The sequence below is a fragment of the Schistocerca nitens genome, chromosome 3 (assembly GCF_023898315.1).
Source record: "Schistocerca nitens isolate TAMUIC-IGC-003100 chromosome 3, iqSchNite1.1, whole genome shotgun sequence".
Taxonomy (NCBI): domain Eukaryota; kingdom Metazoa; phylum Arthropoda; class Insecta; order Orthoptera; family Acrididae; genus Schistocerca; species Schistocerca nitens.
Window position 1 is genome coordinate 420,145,480 of NC_064616.1, and position 19,692 is coordinate 420,165,171.

General features: G+C 40.2%; 1 protein-coding gene across 1 annotated transcript in view; it reads right to left on the bottom strand.

Moving 5' to 3' along the window:
• The window catches only part of LOC126249619 (uncharacterized), an 84,960-nt gene that overhangs the window by 52,643 nt on the left and 12,625 nt on the right, over positions 1-19,692 (bottom strand). Inside the window, exons 2-14 of the mRNA XM_049951288.1 lie at positions 10,215-10,268; positions 10,006-10,056; positions 9,786-9,836; positions 9,037-9,087; positions 3,108-3,155; positions 2,908-2,958; positions 2,732-2,782; positions 2,573-2,605; positions 2,394-2,447; positions 2,215-2,268; positions 2,032-2,082; positions 1,842-1,895; positions 1,667-1,702 (exon numbers count right to left, since the gene is read on the bottom strand). Coding sequence (XP_049807245.1) covers positions 1,667-1,702; positions 1,842-1,895; positions 2,032-2,082; positions 2,215-2,268; positions 2,394-2,447; positions 2,573-2,605; positions 2,732-2,782; positions 2,908-2,958; positions 3,108-3,155; positions 9,037-9,087; positions 9,786-9,836; positions 10,006-10,056; positions 10,215-10,239 — 610 coding nt within the window. The 5' untranslated portion in view covers positions 10,240-10,268. The remainder of the gene's footprint in view (positions 1-1,666; positions 1,703-1,841; positions 1,896-2,031; positions 2,083-2,214; positions 2,269-2,393; positions 2,448-2,572; positions 2,606-2,731; positions 2,783-2,907; positions 2,959-3,107; positions 3,156-9,036; positions 9,088-9,785; positions 9,837-10,005; positions 10,057-10,214; positions 10,269-19,692) is intronic.

Genomic DNA, 19,692 nt, shown 5'->3' on the forward strand with positions numbered 1-19,692 from the left:
CTCTAAATTGGCGTGCAGCTCATCGTCAGACTGCAAAAAAAGGTCCTAGTGAAATATGATACCCTGGAACATATTTAAGCTCTTATTGGGTGTGATGGAAACAGAAACATTCCCCCGCTTGTCACAGGCAGTAGTGCCCATAACTGGGCAGAGGATGGTGTTCTGATCAAGACCGACCCTGACTGCATTTTGGGCAAGCCCTCCACCTCCATAAACTTGTCCTCTAAATGCTCCACAAAAAAGTGAGGTTTCATTGAGAAGAAAGATTCCCCATCAACTCTCGTACATACAAGGTACCGAGGTGAATAAGCTGGCGTTCCTCCCATGGTGTAGCCAAGGGGGTGGGAATGATTTGGGGTCGTATTTCTTAGCACTGAAGTTAGACCTTGATAGCTCAGAGACTGCTGGTGTTTGACCACCAGCAAGAGATGACGTACTATGCTTCATGGCGTGTCATCTGCCCTGATGTCACCCACTCCGACAAGGGCCCCTCCCCAAGGGCTCTACCCAGGTGCAGCAAAGGCCACCTGGCAGGATGGCCATTTCCGGGAGTCCCGATGCCCCAGAGTGATGGGCATCTACTCCTTGGCATATGTGGGGAGTTAACGGTACAGGCACCAGCAGAGCAATCCCTATGTGGTCAAGGGGCTACAACCAACAGGGTACATGGCGGCCTCACCACAACAAACTGGCTACTGAGCTGGATATCAGGCACAAATGAGCTAAGAAGTCCATTATTGTCGACAGTGCAGAAAGCGATACTGCACAGAGGATGGAGGAAAACGCACCCAGGAGGGTGACCTCGCACAACAGCTGGAAAATGAGTGGAAGTGCAGCTCCACGTTGATGGAGGATGCAAGAGGTCTCAGCCCATGATAGACACTATGCATCATTTAAGGCGCCCTTGGCCAGTTGGCTCGGCCTTCAGTAAAATTTTGAAAAATGGAGTTCAAACCCTACAGGGGACCATCACATAAAGGCCAAAATGTGTCGGACTCCTTTTAGTCGCCTCTTACGACAGGCAGGAATACCTCCACCCTATTTTAACTCCCAGACCCACAGGGGGGTATTATTCCTTCATCATAATGCAGAATTAATCCCTAATCTATTAATATATAAACATATTTTTTGCCACGACAGCACTACTGTGACATTAACAACATGAAATAGACCAACATCTTTCATTCAATGACAGACATTCTTATTAGGACTGTATTCTTTCAATTTTCCGCATGTTAAATAGCATGTAAAAAAGAACTGATGATTCATATTTGATTTGAGGTAGGTTAAAAATCTTTCTGTGAATGAAAGTGCACATTTCTCCATTATTTAGAAGAATCTTTCTTCAAGCAGTTTGCTGCTCCAAAAATTCATCTGTCATTTTTCAGCTCTCAGTAAATACCAATGATATGCTGCCAAGATATTAAGTTTTATAAAGCAACAAAAGACATTTAAGGAAAACTAACTAACATGGTATTATATGGAAGATTGGAACAGTAAACAACCAGAATAGTAACAAAATAGCATTAGACCATTTTGGGCAGTTGACTGAATACAAACTCTGTTTTAACTAGCACAGACATGGTGATACACAACTTTTCACGCATTAATATCAAGTTATTTCTAAATTCTAAACTATTTATATAATACTATGTGTGGAACATACCCCATGCTCCATAGACAGCCCTTCCATCTTCTGTAACTGCAAATTGTTTTAACATTGGAATCAGAAAATCATTTTTAACTAGCAAGCATAAGATAAAACATAATATAGCACACTAGCAGATGTGTTATTTGTAGAAATCAAAACTTGCTATTCAATAAATGACTCAAGAAACTACCTTTTTCTGCTAGAGCAACCCCATTGACTTCTGCCGCTCTTAGTTGGTAATATGCTGGAAACAGAGAAATCACCTTTAGGAATTATCAAACTGAAGGTAGAACATAAGTTTGTACACAGAGAAAAGTGTTCTTTCCAGAATCCGCAACTAGTTATACAAGTAGGGGGAAAAAGCTGTGAGTAGTACATACCTTCTTTAAGTGCATCGAACTTGGCTTTTACAACTCGATATTGCTGGGACCCTACAATCAATCAGAAAAACCATCATTTGGAATTAGTGCAGATAACATTAAAAAACAAGACTCCATCCAGAGAATTCTGCTATTTCCAAAATCTACAACTTGTTGGAGATCATAACTCTCTCCACAACTTACTTCGATGTGGCAGCGCAGCAATGTGGCGTCCTCCAAATCCTCGTTGGTTACCCACTGGAATGAGAAAATTATTTTTGGAAAAACAACAGGTAAGGTGAAACACAGAATTGAAATAAAGAAGTGCAATATTTTTTGAATTTCAAAACTATATTCAAAACAAAATGCCAAATGGATCTTACCTGGTAGTAATAGTCCAGTAATGCCAGCTTGTGAAATTGCTAGCAACCTTTTAACTAGAATAAAAAACATCATTTGGAATTAATACATATTACATTTGAAACCAAGATTGCACAAGGGGAATTTTGATATTTCTAGAATATAGGAATTCTTATATAACAAACCTAAATGAATGCCATACCTTTCTGTTGTGAAGCTCGAAGATCGGAAAGTGCTAGAATTAGAAAAATAATCTTTTTGAACTAATACAGAAAAGCCAAACAAAAAGATCAAAAATGTGAAATTTTAATATTTCTACAACATGAAACTTTCTCCTTTAAATGAAATTGAGACACTGTACCTTGGTCCAAAGCAGCCACTTCGTTAATAAAAGTTTCTACTCGCTGGGCATCTAAAAAAATGCAATTGTCTTTTAGTGCTGGCACAGGTAAGGGAAAGCAAAAGATTTCAAACAGAAAACTGTCTTATTTCTAGGTTCCTAAGCTTGTTAAGTATACAAATCTATCCAACACTCACATTGTCCAGTTGGTGCACCCACACTAGGCACTGCTGTTTCTTGCTGTTTTTCTACAAGAAAGATGAAGAGCACCCATTAACTGAATGTGAGTAACACAGTGTAAGAAATAATATCTGTCAATGTGTAAAAATACTGCAGTGTTAAATTCACTATTTTTCACAAAATACAAGTTTGTAACATAAATCTACCCTGCCCTCACCTTGTTCTGTTGCATCCACACTAGCCTCAGCAGGCTCTTCAATATGTTCTGCAAGAAAGATAAGAGATTCCATTAGTCAGATTTGAGCAACACATTGTGAGAAATAACATCGATCATTAAGTAAAAATACAGGGTTATTCTAAATGATGGACCCATTTTCAAAAATTCGTATGAAAAGAGGAAGTTTCAAAGTTTCTGATGGGCGGCAGCAGGTGGGGGGCAGGGGGGGGGGGGGGGGGGGACTATGATGGTTTCAGAAATGGTGAATAGCGTTCGCTTGGCAATTGGGCCGTCATTCCGTTTCACTGTCAGTTGTGAGTGAGATGGTGACTGTGGAGCACAAGGTTTTTGCAAGAAATGAGTCGCAAACTGCAGTGCAGCAGGCATTTCGTACCAAATTTGGTATTCAGTCACCAACTCGCAAAAGTGTTAGCATTTGGTTTAAGCAATTTAAACAGACTGGGACTGTGTGCAAGTGAAAAGGCACAGGCCAACTACATGTGACAGAACATGATGGCCAACTGATTCAGTGTGATTTAGTGTGCAGTCCCAATAAGTCTACCAATAGAGCCAATCAAGAACTTGGAATACCCCAACCAACTGTATGAAAAGTTCTGAGATGGTGTTTACTGTACAAGCCATACCTATTACAACTTTTGCAGGCTCTCAACCCGAATGACAAAGGGAAGTGTCTCGCATTTTGTGGTTACATGCTAGGAAAGATGGAGGATGACGCATTTCTACAGCATGTAATTTTTAGAGATGAAGCAACGTTCCAACTTAGTGGAAAAGTCAACAGACACAATGTTCACATATGGGGTTTGGAAAATCTACATTCACCATTGCAACACAAAAGAGACTCATAGAAAATCAACGTGTTCTGTGCCATATCCCGTACAAAGGTTTATGAACCATTTTTCTTTGCAGGAAGAACTGTAACGGGAGTCACATACCTGGACATGTTGGAACAATCGCTGTTCCCTCAAGTTATGGAAGTTTCCCAGGACTTCATTTTCCAACAGGATGGAGCTCCATCCCATTGGCACCATGATGTATGAGGCTTTTTGAATGACTTCCTTCCTCAGTGTTGGATCGGTCGCAGGGGACTTGAGGACCTGGCTCTGCACTTCTGGCCACCGAGCTCTCCTGATCTCACACCCTGGAACTGTTTCTTATGGGGTTGTGTGAAGGAAGCTGTCTACATTCTGCCTCTACCAACCACTCTGAATGTTGTGCAGAACCGTATCTATGAAACCATGCACTAAGTAACAGTAGATACAATTTCTGGGTGTGGGACGAATTTGGATACAATGTCAATGTTTGGCATGAAGCCAATGGTGGCCACATTGAACATGTATAATATTTACCACATTTCTAATTATTAAATAATTATTACAAACTAATTAATTACAAATTATTAAATTGATGTCAAACATTACGAAAAAAACTTTGAAACTACTTCTTTTCATTAGTACAAAGCTTGTTATTTTGGATTGTACTTGAATAAATACAAAAATGGGTCCATCACTTAGAATAATCCAGTAGTGTAATTTATAATTCATTACATTTTGCAAAATACAAGTTTCTACCTTGCTAATATAGTTTAGTAACACAAATCTATCCAGTCCTCACCTTGTACAGTTGGTGCATTCACACTGGCCACTGCTGTTTCTTGATCTACATCTACATCTACATTTATACTCCGCAAGCCACCCAACGGTGTGTGGCAGAGGGCACTTTACATGCCACTGTCGTTACCTCCCTTTCCTGTTCCAGTCGCATATGGTTCGTGGGAAGAACGACTGCTGGAAAGCCTCCATGCGTGCTCGAATCTCTCTAATTTTACATTCGTGACCTCCTGGGGAGGTATAAGTAGGGGGAAGCAATATATTCAATACCTCATCCAGAAACGCACCCTCTCGAAACCTGGACAGCAAGCTACACTGCGACACAGAGCACCTCTCTTGCAGAGTCTGCCACTTGAGTTTGCTAAACATCTCTGTAACGCTATCACACTTACCAAATAACCCTGTGACGAAACGCACCGCTCTTCTTTGGATCTTCTCTATCTCCTCTGTCAACCCGACCTGGTACGGATCCCACACTGATGAGCAATACTCAAGTATAGGTCGAACGAGTGTTTTGTAAGCCACCTCCTTTGTTGATGGACTAAATTTTCTGAGGACTCTCCCAATGAATCTCAACTTGGCACCCGCCTTACCAACAATTAATTTTATATAATCATTCCACTTGAAATCGTTCCGTATATATACTACCAGATATTTTACAGAAGTAACTGCTACCAGTGTTTGTTCTGCTATCATATAATCATACAATAAAGGATCCTTCTTTCTATGTCATTACATTTGTCTATGTTAAGGGTCAGTTGCCACCCCCTGCACCAAGTGCCTATCTGCTGCAGATCTTCCTGCATTTCGCTACAATTTTCTAAAGCTGCAACTTCTCTTTATACTACAGCATCATCCATGAAAATCCACATGGAACTTCCGACACTATCTACCAGGTCATTTATATATATTGTGAAAAGCAATGGTCCCTTAACACTCCTCTGTGGCATGCCAGAGGTTACTTTAACGTCTGTAGATGTCTCTCCATTGAGAACAACATGTTGTGTTCTGTTTGCTAAAAACTCTTCAATCCAGCCACACAGCTGGTCTGATATTCCGTAGGCTCTTACTTTGTTTATCAGGCGACAGTGCGGAACTGTATCGAACGCCTTCCGGAAGTCAAGGAAAATGGCATCTACATGGGAGCCTGTATCTAATATTTTCTGGGTCTCATGAACAAAAAAAGCAAGTTGGGTCTCACATGATCGCTGTTTCCAGAATCCATGTTGATTCACACAGAGTAGATTCTGGGTTTCCAGAAATAACAGGATACACGAGCAAAAAACATGTTTTAAAATTCTACAACAGATCAATATTAGAGATATAGGCCTATAGTTTTGCGCATCTACTCAACGACCCTTCTTGAAAACTGGAACTACCTGTGCTCCTTTCCAATCATTTGGAACCTTCCATTCCTCTAGAGACTTGCGGTACATGGCTGTTAGAAGGGGGGCAAGTTCTTTCGCGTACTCTGTGTAGAATCGAATTGGTATCCCATCAGGTCCAGGGGACTTTCCTCTATTGAGTGATTTCAGTTGCTTTTCTATCCCTTGGACACTTATTTCGATGTCACCCATTTTTTCGTTCACACGAGGATTTAGAGAAGGAACTGCAGTGTGGTCTTCCTCTGTGAAACAGTTTTGGAAAAAGGTGTTTAGTATTTCAGTTTTACACGTCTCATTCTCTGTTTCAATGCCATCATCATCCCGGAGTGTCTGGATATGCTGTTTCGAGCCACTTACTGATTTAACGTAAGACGAGAACTTCCTAGGACTTTCTGTCAAGTTGGTACATAGAATTTTACTTTCGAATTCACTGAATGCTTCATGCGTGGCCCTCCTTATGCTAACTTTGACATTGTTTAGCTTCTGTTTCTCTGAGAGGTTTTGGCTGTGTTTAAATTTGCGGTGAAGTTCTCTTTGCTTTCGCAGTAGTTTCCTAACTTTGTTGTTGAACCAGGGTCGGTTTTTCCCGTCCCTCACAGTTTTCTCGGCACGTACCTGTCTAAAATGCATTTTACGATTGCCTTGAACTTTTTCCATAAACACTCAACATTGTCAGTGTCGGAACAGAAATTTTCGTTTTGATCTGTTAGGTAGTCAGAAACCTGCCTCCTATTACTCTTGCTAAACAGATAAACCTTCCTCTCTTTTTTATATTCCTATTTACTTCCATCTTCAGGGATGCTGCAATGGCCTTATGATCACTGATTCCCTGTTCTGCACTTACAGAGTCGAAAAGTTCGGGTCTGTTTGTTATCAGTAGGTCCAAGATGTTATCTCCATGCGTCAGTTCTCTGTTTAATTGCTCGAGGTAATTTTCAGATAGTGCACTCAGTATAATGTCACTCAATGCTCTGTCCCTACCACCCATCCTAAACATCTGAGTGTCCGAGTCTATATCTGGTAAATTGAAATCTCCACCTAAGACTATAACATGCTGAGGAAATTTATGTGAAATGTATTCCAGATTTTCTCTCAGTTGTTCTGCCACTAATGCTGCTGAGTCGGGAGGTCGGTAAAAGGAGCCAATTATTAACCTAGCTCAGTTGTTGAGTATAACCTCCACCCATAATACTTCACAATAACTATCCACTTCTATTTCACTACAGGATAAACTACTACTAACAGTGACAAACACGCCTCCACCGGTTGCATGCAATCTATCCTTTCTAAACACCGTCTGTGCCTTTGTAAAAATTTCGGCAGAATTTATCTCTGGCTCCAGCCAGCTTTCCGTACCTATAATGATTTCAGCTTCGGTGCTTTCTATCAGTGCTTGAAGTTCCGGTACTTTACCAACGCAGCTTCGACAGTTTACAATTACAATGCCAATTGCTGCTTGGTCTCCGCATGTCCTGACTTTGCCCCACACCCTTTGAGGCTGTTGCCCTTTCTGTACTTGCACGAGGCCATCTAACCTAAAAAACCGCCCAGTCCACACCACACGACCCCTGCTAACCGTGGAGCCGCCTGCTGCGTGTAGTGGACTCCTGACTTATCCAGTGGAACCCGTAACCCCACCACCCTAAGGTACAAGTCGAGGAATCTACAGCCCACATGGTCGCAGAACCGTCTCAGCCTCTGATTCGGACCCTCCACTCGGCTCTGTACCAAAGGTCCGCAGTCAGTCCTGTCAATGATGCTGCAGATGGTGAGCTCTGCTTTCATCCCGCTAGCGAGACTGGCAGTCTTCACCAAATCAGGTAGCCGCCGGAAGCCAGAGAGGATTTCCTCCGCTCCATAGTGACACACATCATTGGTGCCGACATGAGTGACCACCTGCAGATGGATGCGCCCTGTACCCTTCATGGCATCCGGAAAGACCCTTTCCACATCTGGAATGACTCCCCACGGTATGCACACAGAGTGCACATTGGTTTTCTTCCCCTCCCTTGCAGCCATATCCCTAAGGGGCCCCATTATGTGCCTGACATTGGAGCTCCCAACTACCAGTAAACCCACCCTTTGCGACCTCCTGGATCTTGCAGACTGGGGGCAACCTCTGGAACAGGACAAGCAGCCATGTCTGGCCGAAGATCAGTATAAGCCGGAGACACAGCCTGAAACCGGTTCGTCAGACAAACTGGAGAGGCCTTCTGTTCAGCCCTCCAGAATGTCTTTCGCCCCCAGCCACACCTCGAGACGAACTCCCACTCTACCAGGGGTGAGGGGTCAGCCTCAATGTGGACAGTAGCCCGGGCAGCCACAGCCGTAGTCTGATCGGGGAATGTGTGGGACGAGCTGGCCATCCCCAACAAAGCCCCGTCTGGACCCCCACAGTGATGCCCATTGGCAACAGCCTCAGGCTGTGTGACCGAAGCCAACACTGCCTGAAGCTGGGAGCGAAGGGATGCCAACTCAGCCCGCATCCGAACACAGCAGTCGCAGTCCCTATCCATGCCAAATAGTGTTGTGCAAAGAACGTCTGAACTAATCTACAGAGAGCACAAACAATTTGACACAAAATTTAAATGGTTATTAAAATACAAGACTGCCTAGTAAATGCAGTAATGCTGCTACTTGCGCACTGCTGACACAATGCTCGACGGCAGAAGGCTGACTGTACTGTCAGTAACGTACAAAGACTATTTGAAAGAAATAAGCAAATGACAGACGACTATGTTGATGTTCTACAAGAAAGACAAGAGCATCCATTAGCTAAATGTAAGCAACACTGGGTGAGAAATAACGTCTATCAAAGTTTAAAAATATTGTATTTTTAAATTCATTCTTTTTCACAAAATACAAGTTTACATATAAGTAAGACACTTAAGAAACACAAATCTCCCCAGCCCTCACCTTGTCCAGTTGGGGCATCCGCACTGCCTTCTGCACGTCCTTCACTTTGTTCTGCAAGAAAGATCACAGCTTCCATTAGTTGAATGTGAGCAAATCAGTGTGAGAAATAACATCTATCAATGAGTAAAAAAGTTGCACTTTTTAATTCATTGCCTTTCACAAAATACAAGTTTCTAAAATTGCTGATATAGTTAAGTAACAAAATCTATCCAGCCCTCTCCTAGTACTGTGGGCGCACTCACACTAGACACTGCTGTTTTCTGATGTTGTTCTACAAGAAAGATTAGAGCATCCATTAGTTGAATGTGACTTACACAGTGTGAGAAATGACATCTATCAATGCATGAAAATACTGCAGTCTTAAATTCATTATATTCGAAAAAATACTAACTTTTGTTTACAATAGCAGACTGAACAAACTTGAAAGGTCAGTAGGACTAGTAATTGTCACATTTTGAATTACAGTGAAATCTTTAAACTTATAATGTGTAAATATAGGCATTTTGCAGAGTATCAAACAATAGTAATGCATGATCATTACAACATCTTGAAGAAAGCCTTAGGAGGTTTTTACTCTGTTTTATAAGAGAGATATGGGCTTCCATTAGTTGCATGTGTGCTGTAGAGCATACGAAATAATATCTATCACTATGTAAAAGTACTGCAGTCTTAAATTCATTATACTCTACAAAATACAAATTTCTAGGTTCCTAAGCTAGTTCAGTGACACAAATCTATCTATCTCTCACCTTGTAATGTTGGTGCATCCGCACTGGCCACTGCTGTTTCTTGACGATGTTCTACAAGAAAGATAACAGCATCCATTAACTGCATGTAAGCAACACATCGTGAGAAATAACATCTATCAATGTATAAAAATACTGTAGTTTTAAATTCATTATTTTTCACAAAATACAAGTTTCTAAAGCACTAATATAGTGAAGTAACAAAAAACTATCCAGCCCTCACGTTGTACTGCTACTGCATCCACACCAGCCACTGCAGATTCTTCAATATGTTCAGCAAGAAAGATATGAGCTTCCATTAGTTGAATGTGAGCAACACAGTGTGATAAATAACACTATCAATATATAAAAATAGTGCAGTTTTAAATTTATTATTTTTCATTAAATACAAGTTTATAAATTGCTAGGGTAACAAATCTATTCAGTCCTCACCTCCTTGTCCTGTTGCGGTATCCATACTACCCTCTGCTGGTTCACCTGTTTGATCTGCATGAAAGATAAGATCTTGCATTAGTTAGATGTGAGCAACACAATGTGAGAAATAACATCTTCAATGTGTAAAAATATTGCAGTCTTAATTTCATTATTTTCAAGAAAATACTAACTTCTGTTTACAATAGCACAATGAACACTCCTTGAAAGGTCAGTGGCGCTAGTAATTGTCACATTTTGAATTACAGTAAAATCTTTAAACTTTTAATGTATAAATGTAAGCATTTTGTAAAGTATCAGAAAATAATGATGACTGATTATTACAACAAGTTGAAAGTGTAAACTGGAGTGCCTAAAAATTAAGATTGAATGCAGGTGTTGCACACAACATCCCAGCACCACTCTATGTTGATCACTGTTCCACCAAGATCAATATTTATTGTTTTGACAAGTAATATGGTTATTTGAAAGTAACGTACAATATGACTCTCGCCACTGAGAGGAATAATGTCAGCATGTGAGAAAGTTCAAATAGGGTACAATGAAAAATTTCTGGATAATTGATTTCTTTTAATACAGGGGTATTTCTTATCGCACAGCTCATGCTGCTACAATAGTGGTGTGAAACCAGAGGATGAGAGTGTCTTATGAAGCTATAAAATTAATGCCATGCCATGCCATACAATATTACCCTGTTGTGATACGACTTATCTAGATAGCACGGCTGCAGCTGAACATACAGCTCCTACGGCATTTTTGATTTGATGCTGGAGAAATGCAACAGGTGAAGCCCTTTCTGTGTGAATGGTTTGATCTGCATAGGATTTCTGCTTTTAATTCGTACTATTATTTAGCTTTACAATGTCCAGAAACCACAACACCTCAGTCTGCAGTGGCCATGAGATCTCTATTTACTGTCATTAAGTGTGGCAAAATTTGTGTTCATAAAAGTATTAGTTCAGTAATTCCATCAGTGATATCAGCAGAGAGCAAATGCTAAGTGAAATGATGATGCACACCACTGGATATGATACACAGTCTGAACTTTTACAAGTTAAGGGCACTTTTAATTGCAATCACATCAGAGAAGTTTTAGAGCAGAAGATGCTATAGTTTGTTCTTAGGTAATTTTACATTAAATAATTTGGCAGGAAAATGTTCAGCCTATGTTACAGCATTCATGACAAGGGTAATTAGTGTGTTGTCATGACACTAATCTCTGGTATTAAATCTATTTCAGCTACACAAGTATGTTTCATGTTGTCATTATTGTAAATTTACAATTTACAAATACAAAAAGTATTGATATAAATGAACTACAGTATGAACATCTATAGTTACATATAGGGTGTCACTGCAAGACTGTCAACTACACTTTCAAAATAAAAATAGGGGGTGAGGGGGGTGACTTGTTACAAGCTCTACATCACCATAAGATTATCAATTTTAAAAGAAGTGTCATTACTGTAGTTTGCTTGCCAATAAAAGAAAGTGTCATGCTGCGGTTTTAGTTAACTCCCCCAGACATGCAGAAGAATCATAAAGATGTGTCGACATGAGAAACACTGACCATGTCCGATTAGGTTGCCACTGGCCGAGGTGGCACTAATATCACAGGCCAGTCATATGAAAATCTATAGGGGACCAACATAAGGCCACCCAGTAGCTACTTTACTCTGTTTTTCCTTCACTAACTTCTACTATTAAACTCCAACTCCACTTCTATAAAGTAAACTGTTAACTGGACTTGCGTTTGGATAGTGATTGCTGTGCTTTCTGATTACTGAGTGGTTAGAGTGATGTACCTATTATATGTACTCCATGAGCAGCTGTAACATTTCTGTAGAGAGTTCTTATTTTGTGAGTATGTGGTTCCCACTAGCATAGGATTTACTTGGAAATGGGGTCAATATTATAACTGCAATACACATGCACAATAAAGCAATCATGCTTAGACTTATATTAATTTCAGTCATGAACTATTATTGTCTGGTTTTGTGGACTAATGAGTAATGTAATCTCTTGTAACATAATGCTAATTTTGTGTTCAATGAAAGTTTGTTGGCCATAAAATGAGGGTTACATATGCAGCCCCAGACTAGTTCAAGATTACGCTATCAAAAGCAAGTAACTCACACTTTGCTACTGAGCAACAGATTCATTTTCAACACACTGTTGCATTCACGTAATCTTATGGCAGTAAAAATATAGACAATTACATCAAGATACATACAAATGGTGCCGATGAAATATTGGATAGTGAAAATAAATGCAGAGAGATGTTTGTTAATTTACATTTATTGAGGGACATATCTTTTTAGAGGAAACTGAAGAGTTTATGATTCAAAAAAAAATCATAAATTTTACTTTAAAATATATTACTGAACACACTGGCCAAGACCACATCACATTTAATATTGTGCTCACACTAATGGCAAAGATCAATTCAAGTCGCGAATTTATTCATATCACGAGCCAATACGATTAACAGAAGTACAGACCCTAACAGTATCTTGTCTTCGATGTACTCCACACCAGCTGTCACTCCCATGTGGGCCAATTGGCTTAATCTATGCCTCGCTGCGTTACCTGCTATCTGCTGGTCTATGGGCCACTGTTAGACATAATGATTCTGGGGCTCAAGCCAGTGCCACCAGGAGGGGACCACCTTCTTTGTCTAGTCACTGGGCATCTCCAACAGGTCATGGGTTTGATGCCCAAGTGCCAGCAAGCCAAACACCTGCCCAACCATCAAAGCAACCAGCTGGCTAGCACAACTGCACACTGCAAACCCAATACTGATGTCAGTCTCACATCTGCAAGGTCACCAGTTGCTGCCACTTCATTGAGGTAGCTCTCCTGGCCAGAGTCCTTAGGCTACCACAGTCATGCAGTCCACTGTACGCTGCGCTTAGGTAGCTGCTGCTGCCTAGAGGCCACCAAATCGTCACCATCACTCTCTGTACAAATGTATTGCTGAATAAAGAATGTTATTAATAATTGAGCTTTTCTGATTCCACAGCCACTGGGGAGCTGGTAATTGCAAACCATTATCGGCATGCACCATCCTGAAATGACCATTTTGGCATTAATGGTGTCTGCACCCCACACACTCCTTACACTCGGTGTCAAGAGAAAGCCAATGACAATGAGCAATGATGTGGGACAGCATTCAGAGTCTTCATCTTAACATTGTGAGTAGGAATGTAATTTTTTTTTTTTTTCGTGCTATTGTCTTAACAATGATTAACCCTCTGGATTGGAGGGTTGGCTGAAGTGCAGCTAGTGAAAGTAGATTCAGTTTGCAATCTGAGTGACTTTAGGGGGAACACTAGAGAAACTGCTAGTGGTTTGCACCCAGTTAGGTATGGGCAGTGTAATTTGTTGGGGCATAATGCTCCAGGTGCTCAGTCTCAAACGTTAACCTATTTCACTTGTAGTAGGCCAGGGAATTATGCAAAAGAATGTAAGGAACATGCATGGGTAGCACTCTGGCATAAGAACTAGGAGTAGTTTTAGTAGTGTGTGATGGCGGTATTAGTATTAAGACCTATCCTGTGGCACTTTTCCTACTTTTCTCTTACTGCGTATACATATACTTTACAGTGAGCAAACAAGGACAATATGGGTAATGACTACAAAGGCAGTTCTGGGTTTGTTGGAGTAGATGGCACAAATGTAAGCAGTTAACATGGACTTACAGAAGCAGATAGATGCAGTAAGAGATGATAGATCCTCATCCAGCCATGGCCAAGCATTCCACTAAATACTATGCTAAGGTAACAGCTGCTGCCTGGGCCTTTGTGCACCAATCAGTCACCATCGACCCTCTATAAGCATCTTACTGAATAAAGAATGTTGTTGCTAACCAAGCAATTCCAATCCCAAAACTACTGGGGAGCCAATACACAGCCTATACACAGCAACCTGTGACATCCATCTTTGGATTAATGGTGCCCACAAACCCAAACCCACTATTTCTTGGAGAGCAACATGCCAGTGAATATATTGTGCAATATGAAAGAATCAACAATCAGTTTCAGTAATGACAAAAGAGAGGCTTCTGTTTCAGTTTGCAACATAGGCAGTTACGAGGGTTGACTGAAAAGTAATGCCTCCACCTTCGTAACTCTTCAACAGTTGGCAGCATTGGTATGCAGCACATACTGGCCTGTTCCATAGCCTCTTCACTACAGCTCCAGTACGTGGGAAGCCTTAGCATTGAACAGTTGTGTTGTTACAGTGTAAAGTAGGGAACCCTGGGCAGATGGTCGGTCAATGCTATTTAAGCATCGTTCACTCAATGAATTCTTGACAGCAGAAAGTGTCACCACAAAGGAGATTCATCAGGGAATGAAAGCAGTTTATGGTGATTGTGCTGATGTGAGTACTGTGTGTCAGTGGGGGAGTAAATTTAAAGATGGTGAGGCAGGAACATCCGACCTGTGTGACAGACAAAGAGTTGGATGTCCTGTGACAGCAATCACAGAGTTTCACAGGCAAAATGTTGACAGACTGATTCAAAATAATCATCGTATCACTCAGAGAGAAATTGCAAGCACAATTGGCATTTTACAAGGTTGCATTATTTTTTTTTATTTTTTATTTACTCGTCAAGTTCTGTAGGACCAAATTGAGGAGCAAATCTCCAAGGCCATGGAACGTGTCAGTACATGAACTTACAACATAAAAGTAATAACACATAAAAATAAATGTTCATGAACCTGAAAAAAGTCTGTCCATGAGTTTAAGTAAACACTATCAGCAATACAAGAAGAATCAGCTTAATTTTTCAAGGAACTCCTTGACAGAATAGGAGGAGGGACCCATGAGGAAACTCTTCAGTTTCGATTTGAAAGCGCGTGGATTACTGCTAAGAGTTTTGAATTCGGGTGACAGCTTATTGAAAATGGATGCAGCAGTATACAGCACAACTTTTTGCACAAGAGTTAAGGAAGTCCGATCCAAATGGAGGTTTGATTTCTGCCGAGTATTAACCGAGTGAAAGCTGCTTATTCTTGGGAATAAACTAATATTGGTAACAAGAAATGACAATAAGAAATATACATATTGAGAGGCCAATGTCAAAATACCCAGACTCGTGAACAGAGGTCGACAAAGAGATTCGTGAACTCACACCACTTATTGCCCGAACCGCCCGTTTCTGAGCCAAAAATATCCTTCTAAAATGGGAAGAGTTACCCCAAAACATAATACCATATGACATAAGTGAATGAAAATAAGCAAAGTAGACTAATTTACTTGTCGAAGTATCACTCACTTTTGATACCGTTCGAATGGTAAAAATGGCAGTATTAAGTCTTTGAACAAGATCCTGAACGTAGGTTTTCCACGACAGCTTACTAGCTATCTGAACACCTAGAAATTTGAACTGTTCAGTTTCACTAATCATATGCCCATTCTGTGAGATTAAAATGTCAGGTTTTGTTGAATTGTATGTTAGAAACTGTAAAAACTGAGTCTTACTGTGATTTAACGTTAGTTTATTTTCTACAAGCCATGAACTGAGGTCATGTACTGCACTATTTGAAACCAAGTCGATTTTGCACACAACATCCTTTACTACCAAGCTAGTGTCATCAGCAAACAGAAATATTTTAGAGTTACCCATAATAGAGGGCATATCATTTATATAAATAAGGAACAGGAGTGGCCCCAATACTGATCCCTGGGGTACCCTCCACTCGACAGTACCCCACTCAGATCCCACATCACAGCCATGATCAACATTGTGAATAATGACCTTTTGCTGTCTGTTGCTAAAGTAAGAGGTGAACCAATTGTGAGCTACTCCCCTTATTCCGTAATGGTCCAACTTCTGGAGCAATATTGTGAGATCAACACAATAAAATGCCCTAGTTAAATCAAAAAATAAACCAAGCGTTCAAAAATTTTTGTTTAGCCCATCCAGTACCTCACAGAGAAAAGAGAATATAGCATTTTGAGTTGTTAAACGACTTCTAAAGCCGAACTGTACATTTGATAGCAAATCGTGCAATATAAAATGATCAATTAACCTTACATACACAGCCTTTTTGATAACTTTTGCAAACACTGATGGCATAGAAATAGGTCTAAAATTATCTACATTATCCCTTTCTCCCTTTTTATAAAGTGGCTTTACTACTGACCATTCCTAAAGGAAAAATTAAAAATATGGCTAAATACAGGGCTAACATGTGCAGCACAGTACTTTAATATTCTGCTAGACACTCCATCATAACCATGAGAGTCTTCAGTCTCCAGTGATTTAATTATTGACTCAATCTCCCTCTTGTCTGTATCACAGAGGAGTATTTCAGACATCAATCTCAGAAAGATATTTGCTAAGAAATTTATATGATTTCCTGTAGAAACTAAATTTTTATTTAATTCACCAGCAATGCTCAGAAAATGATTGTTAAATACTGTACATATATCTGATTTATCAGTAACAGAAATATTATTACTGCGAACTACTTTATATCATCGACCTTATGCTGCTGACCAGACACTTCCTTCACAACTGACCATATGGCTTTAATTTTATCCTGTGAATTAGCTATTGTATTTGCATACCACATACTCTTTGCCTTGCTAATAACATTTTTAAGCACCTTACAATACTGTTTGTAATGGGCTACTGTAACTTGATTGTGACTACTTCTAACATTTTGATACAATTCCCACTTTGTTCTACATGATATCCTTATCCCACTAGTCAGCCCACCGGGCTGTCCATTACCGCTAGTACCCTGTTTAGAATGTTCTAATGGAAAGCAACTCTCAAAGAGCATGAGAAATGTGTTATGGAACGCATTGTATTTATCATCTATATTATCGGCACTATAAACATCTTGCCACTCTTGTTCCTTGACAAGTTTTAAAAAACTCTCTATTGCTGTTGGATTAACTTTCCTACATAGTTCGTAATTAAATATGACATTGCTTTGAGTACAAAAACCTTTTAGTGTTAAAATTTGTGCATCATGTTCTGAAAGACCATTCACCCTTTTACTAACATAATGCCCATCTAGTAATGAAGAATGAATAAAAATATTGTCTATGACTGTGCTACTGTTGCCCTGCACCCTAGTTGGAAAAAACACAGTTTGCACCAGATCATATGAATTTGGGAGATCTACCAACATATTTTTTCTTGCACAATCATATACAAAATTAATAGTGAAGTCACCACATATAACTACTTTCTGGTACTTCCTACAAAGTGAATCAAGAACCCTCTCTAGCTTAAGCAAAAATGCTCTGAAGTTGGAGTTAGGGGGCCTATAAACAACAACAATTAGAAGTTTAGTTTCACTAAATTCAACTAATGCTGCACAACTTTCAAATATCTGCTCAGTGCAGTGTCGTGATACATCTATGGACTCAAATGAAATACTGTTTTTTACGTACAGAGCCACTCCCCCACCCCGCATGGAACTCCTTGAGAAACAGCCAGCTAATCTGTAGCCTGGTAAAGGAAGCCTCTGAATTATCAAATCATTTAAGTGTTGCTCTGATATACCAATAATTTCAGAGTTAACATATATTAGCAGTTCACTAACTTTATCTCTAATACCTCTTATATTTTGATGAAATATGGTAATTCCTTCTCTACTTGGAAACATCACATCCTCTGAAGGTGAGCCCTCAGTTAGAGGGACTTCCTTCAAGCAGGTATAACTATCAGCTGACTTCAATCTAAAAAAAGGTGCAGCTCTAACACCAACTACTACAGGAATTTTTCAATGAGTGACACCACTACCACCACCACCCACTACACTGTCACCTATAAACTTAGCCAGCCTCCCCTTCTCATACCTATTGAGGTGCAGGCCATGCCTAGTGAAACCACATCTACCGATAGACCCAACTGGCACCACTGAGATGTGATCCATGCCCTCCACCATCAGTGCCCTCCTCATCCCCACATTAACGACCCTAACAACCGCATTAAGGTGAGGCCAATCATGATGCTGAAACAGTTGCACGAAATGCACATTAGTGCCACCAGTTTGAGTAGCTATCTTAACCAAGTCACCATATTCCCTGTCCCTATCAAGACTGTTCCCTGCTCCACCCACTATCACTACCTGATCCTCCTTCGTAAAATTCTTACATAACTCCCCTATGCTTTCAGTCACCTGAGCCAACCCTGCACTAGGCTTCATAAATGCTGCTGACCTGGTACTCACTCCTCAACACTTCCTGCAACTGCTGGCCCACACCTCTACTGCGTCAACTACCTAGCAGCAGAACCTTCTTTCTGCTAGACTTTGCAACTAACCTAGGCCACCTAATAGCTGAGCACTGCTGTAAGTTCCCTACATCTACAGCTACACGAGGCTCCTCTTCACTCAACTCTGACAGTTGGTCGTATCTATTGCATGTATGAAAAGTAAAACTGTCTTAATACCTCCTCTTCCTAGCTACCTTCTTGCCAACTGCCAGTTTCCATTCCCCACCACCCTTCACCCTCCTCAACCTATCTAGTTCCTCCTTTGCACATTGTAACTGCACCTGAAGGGCACAGATCTTACGCTCCTGCTCCTCTATTAACTTGTTTCTACTACAGATTCTACATTCCCAGGAGAGGATCTCCCTAAAATGACCACTGGCTTCCCCACTGCATCTCCCCCCCCCCCCAATGAAAATACTTTGAACAAATCCCACACTGTAACACTGTAATCCACTACTCACAAACCTACAACAAAGCCCACACTTTTCACTCATGGTAAAATTTTACAGTTACTGATAAAAAAAACTATACGTCTACGTTACCAAGGTTCAGTTACACCAGTAGAACTATTTAAGAACTAACAATAATGGTCTCAAAATTCTCTGCCTACTAAGAAAGCAGCTACTTGTATTAATACTACTACGACACAGCCAATACCAATACCAGCAAAACTTCACAAAATTATTAGCTAAAACCAAAAAGTTAAAATGACCACTGTAACACTAAGTGAAGTTAAAACACTGAATGAAAATTTTACTGAAATATTTCACTAGGAAGAATAATAAACGTCAGTTGAAAACTAAAGCACGAAATTTACTAAACGACTTCAACACACTGAAAACTCTAAAAAACACAGCGAGTGAACGATTACAAAAGTTTATTAAGTCATTATTTCGCCACAAACGGCACGCAACACCGCTGAAATCTATTAAATTTAATAACTGTATTACAGAGCACAAATAAGTTTGTCAGTACTTAGCTTATAACCGCTACAGCTGCAGTGCATGCCGTAAAATGTAAACACACTACTGAGGTGCAAGGCTTAGACGAACGACGAAAGCACACTCACAAATAATAGACCACTCGAGTCAATAACACAGGAAGAAAGACTGAGATTAATGAAAATCCACTAATAAGTTACTTTTACGGCACAATATTAACACAAATAAACTTTAAAATAAGTAAATGACGTCTAAAATTTATAAAATATTGGCGAGCTATTTCAACAGCAGTGCA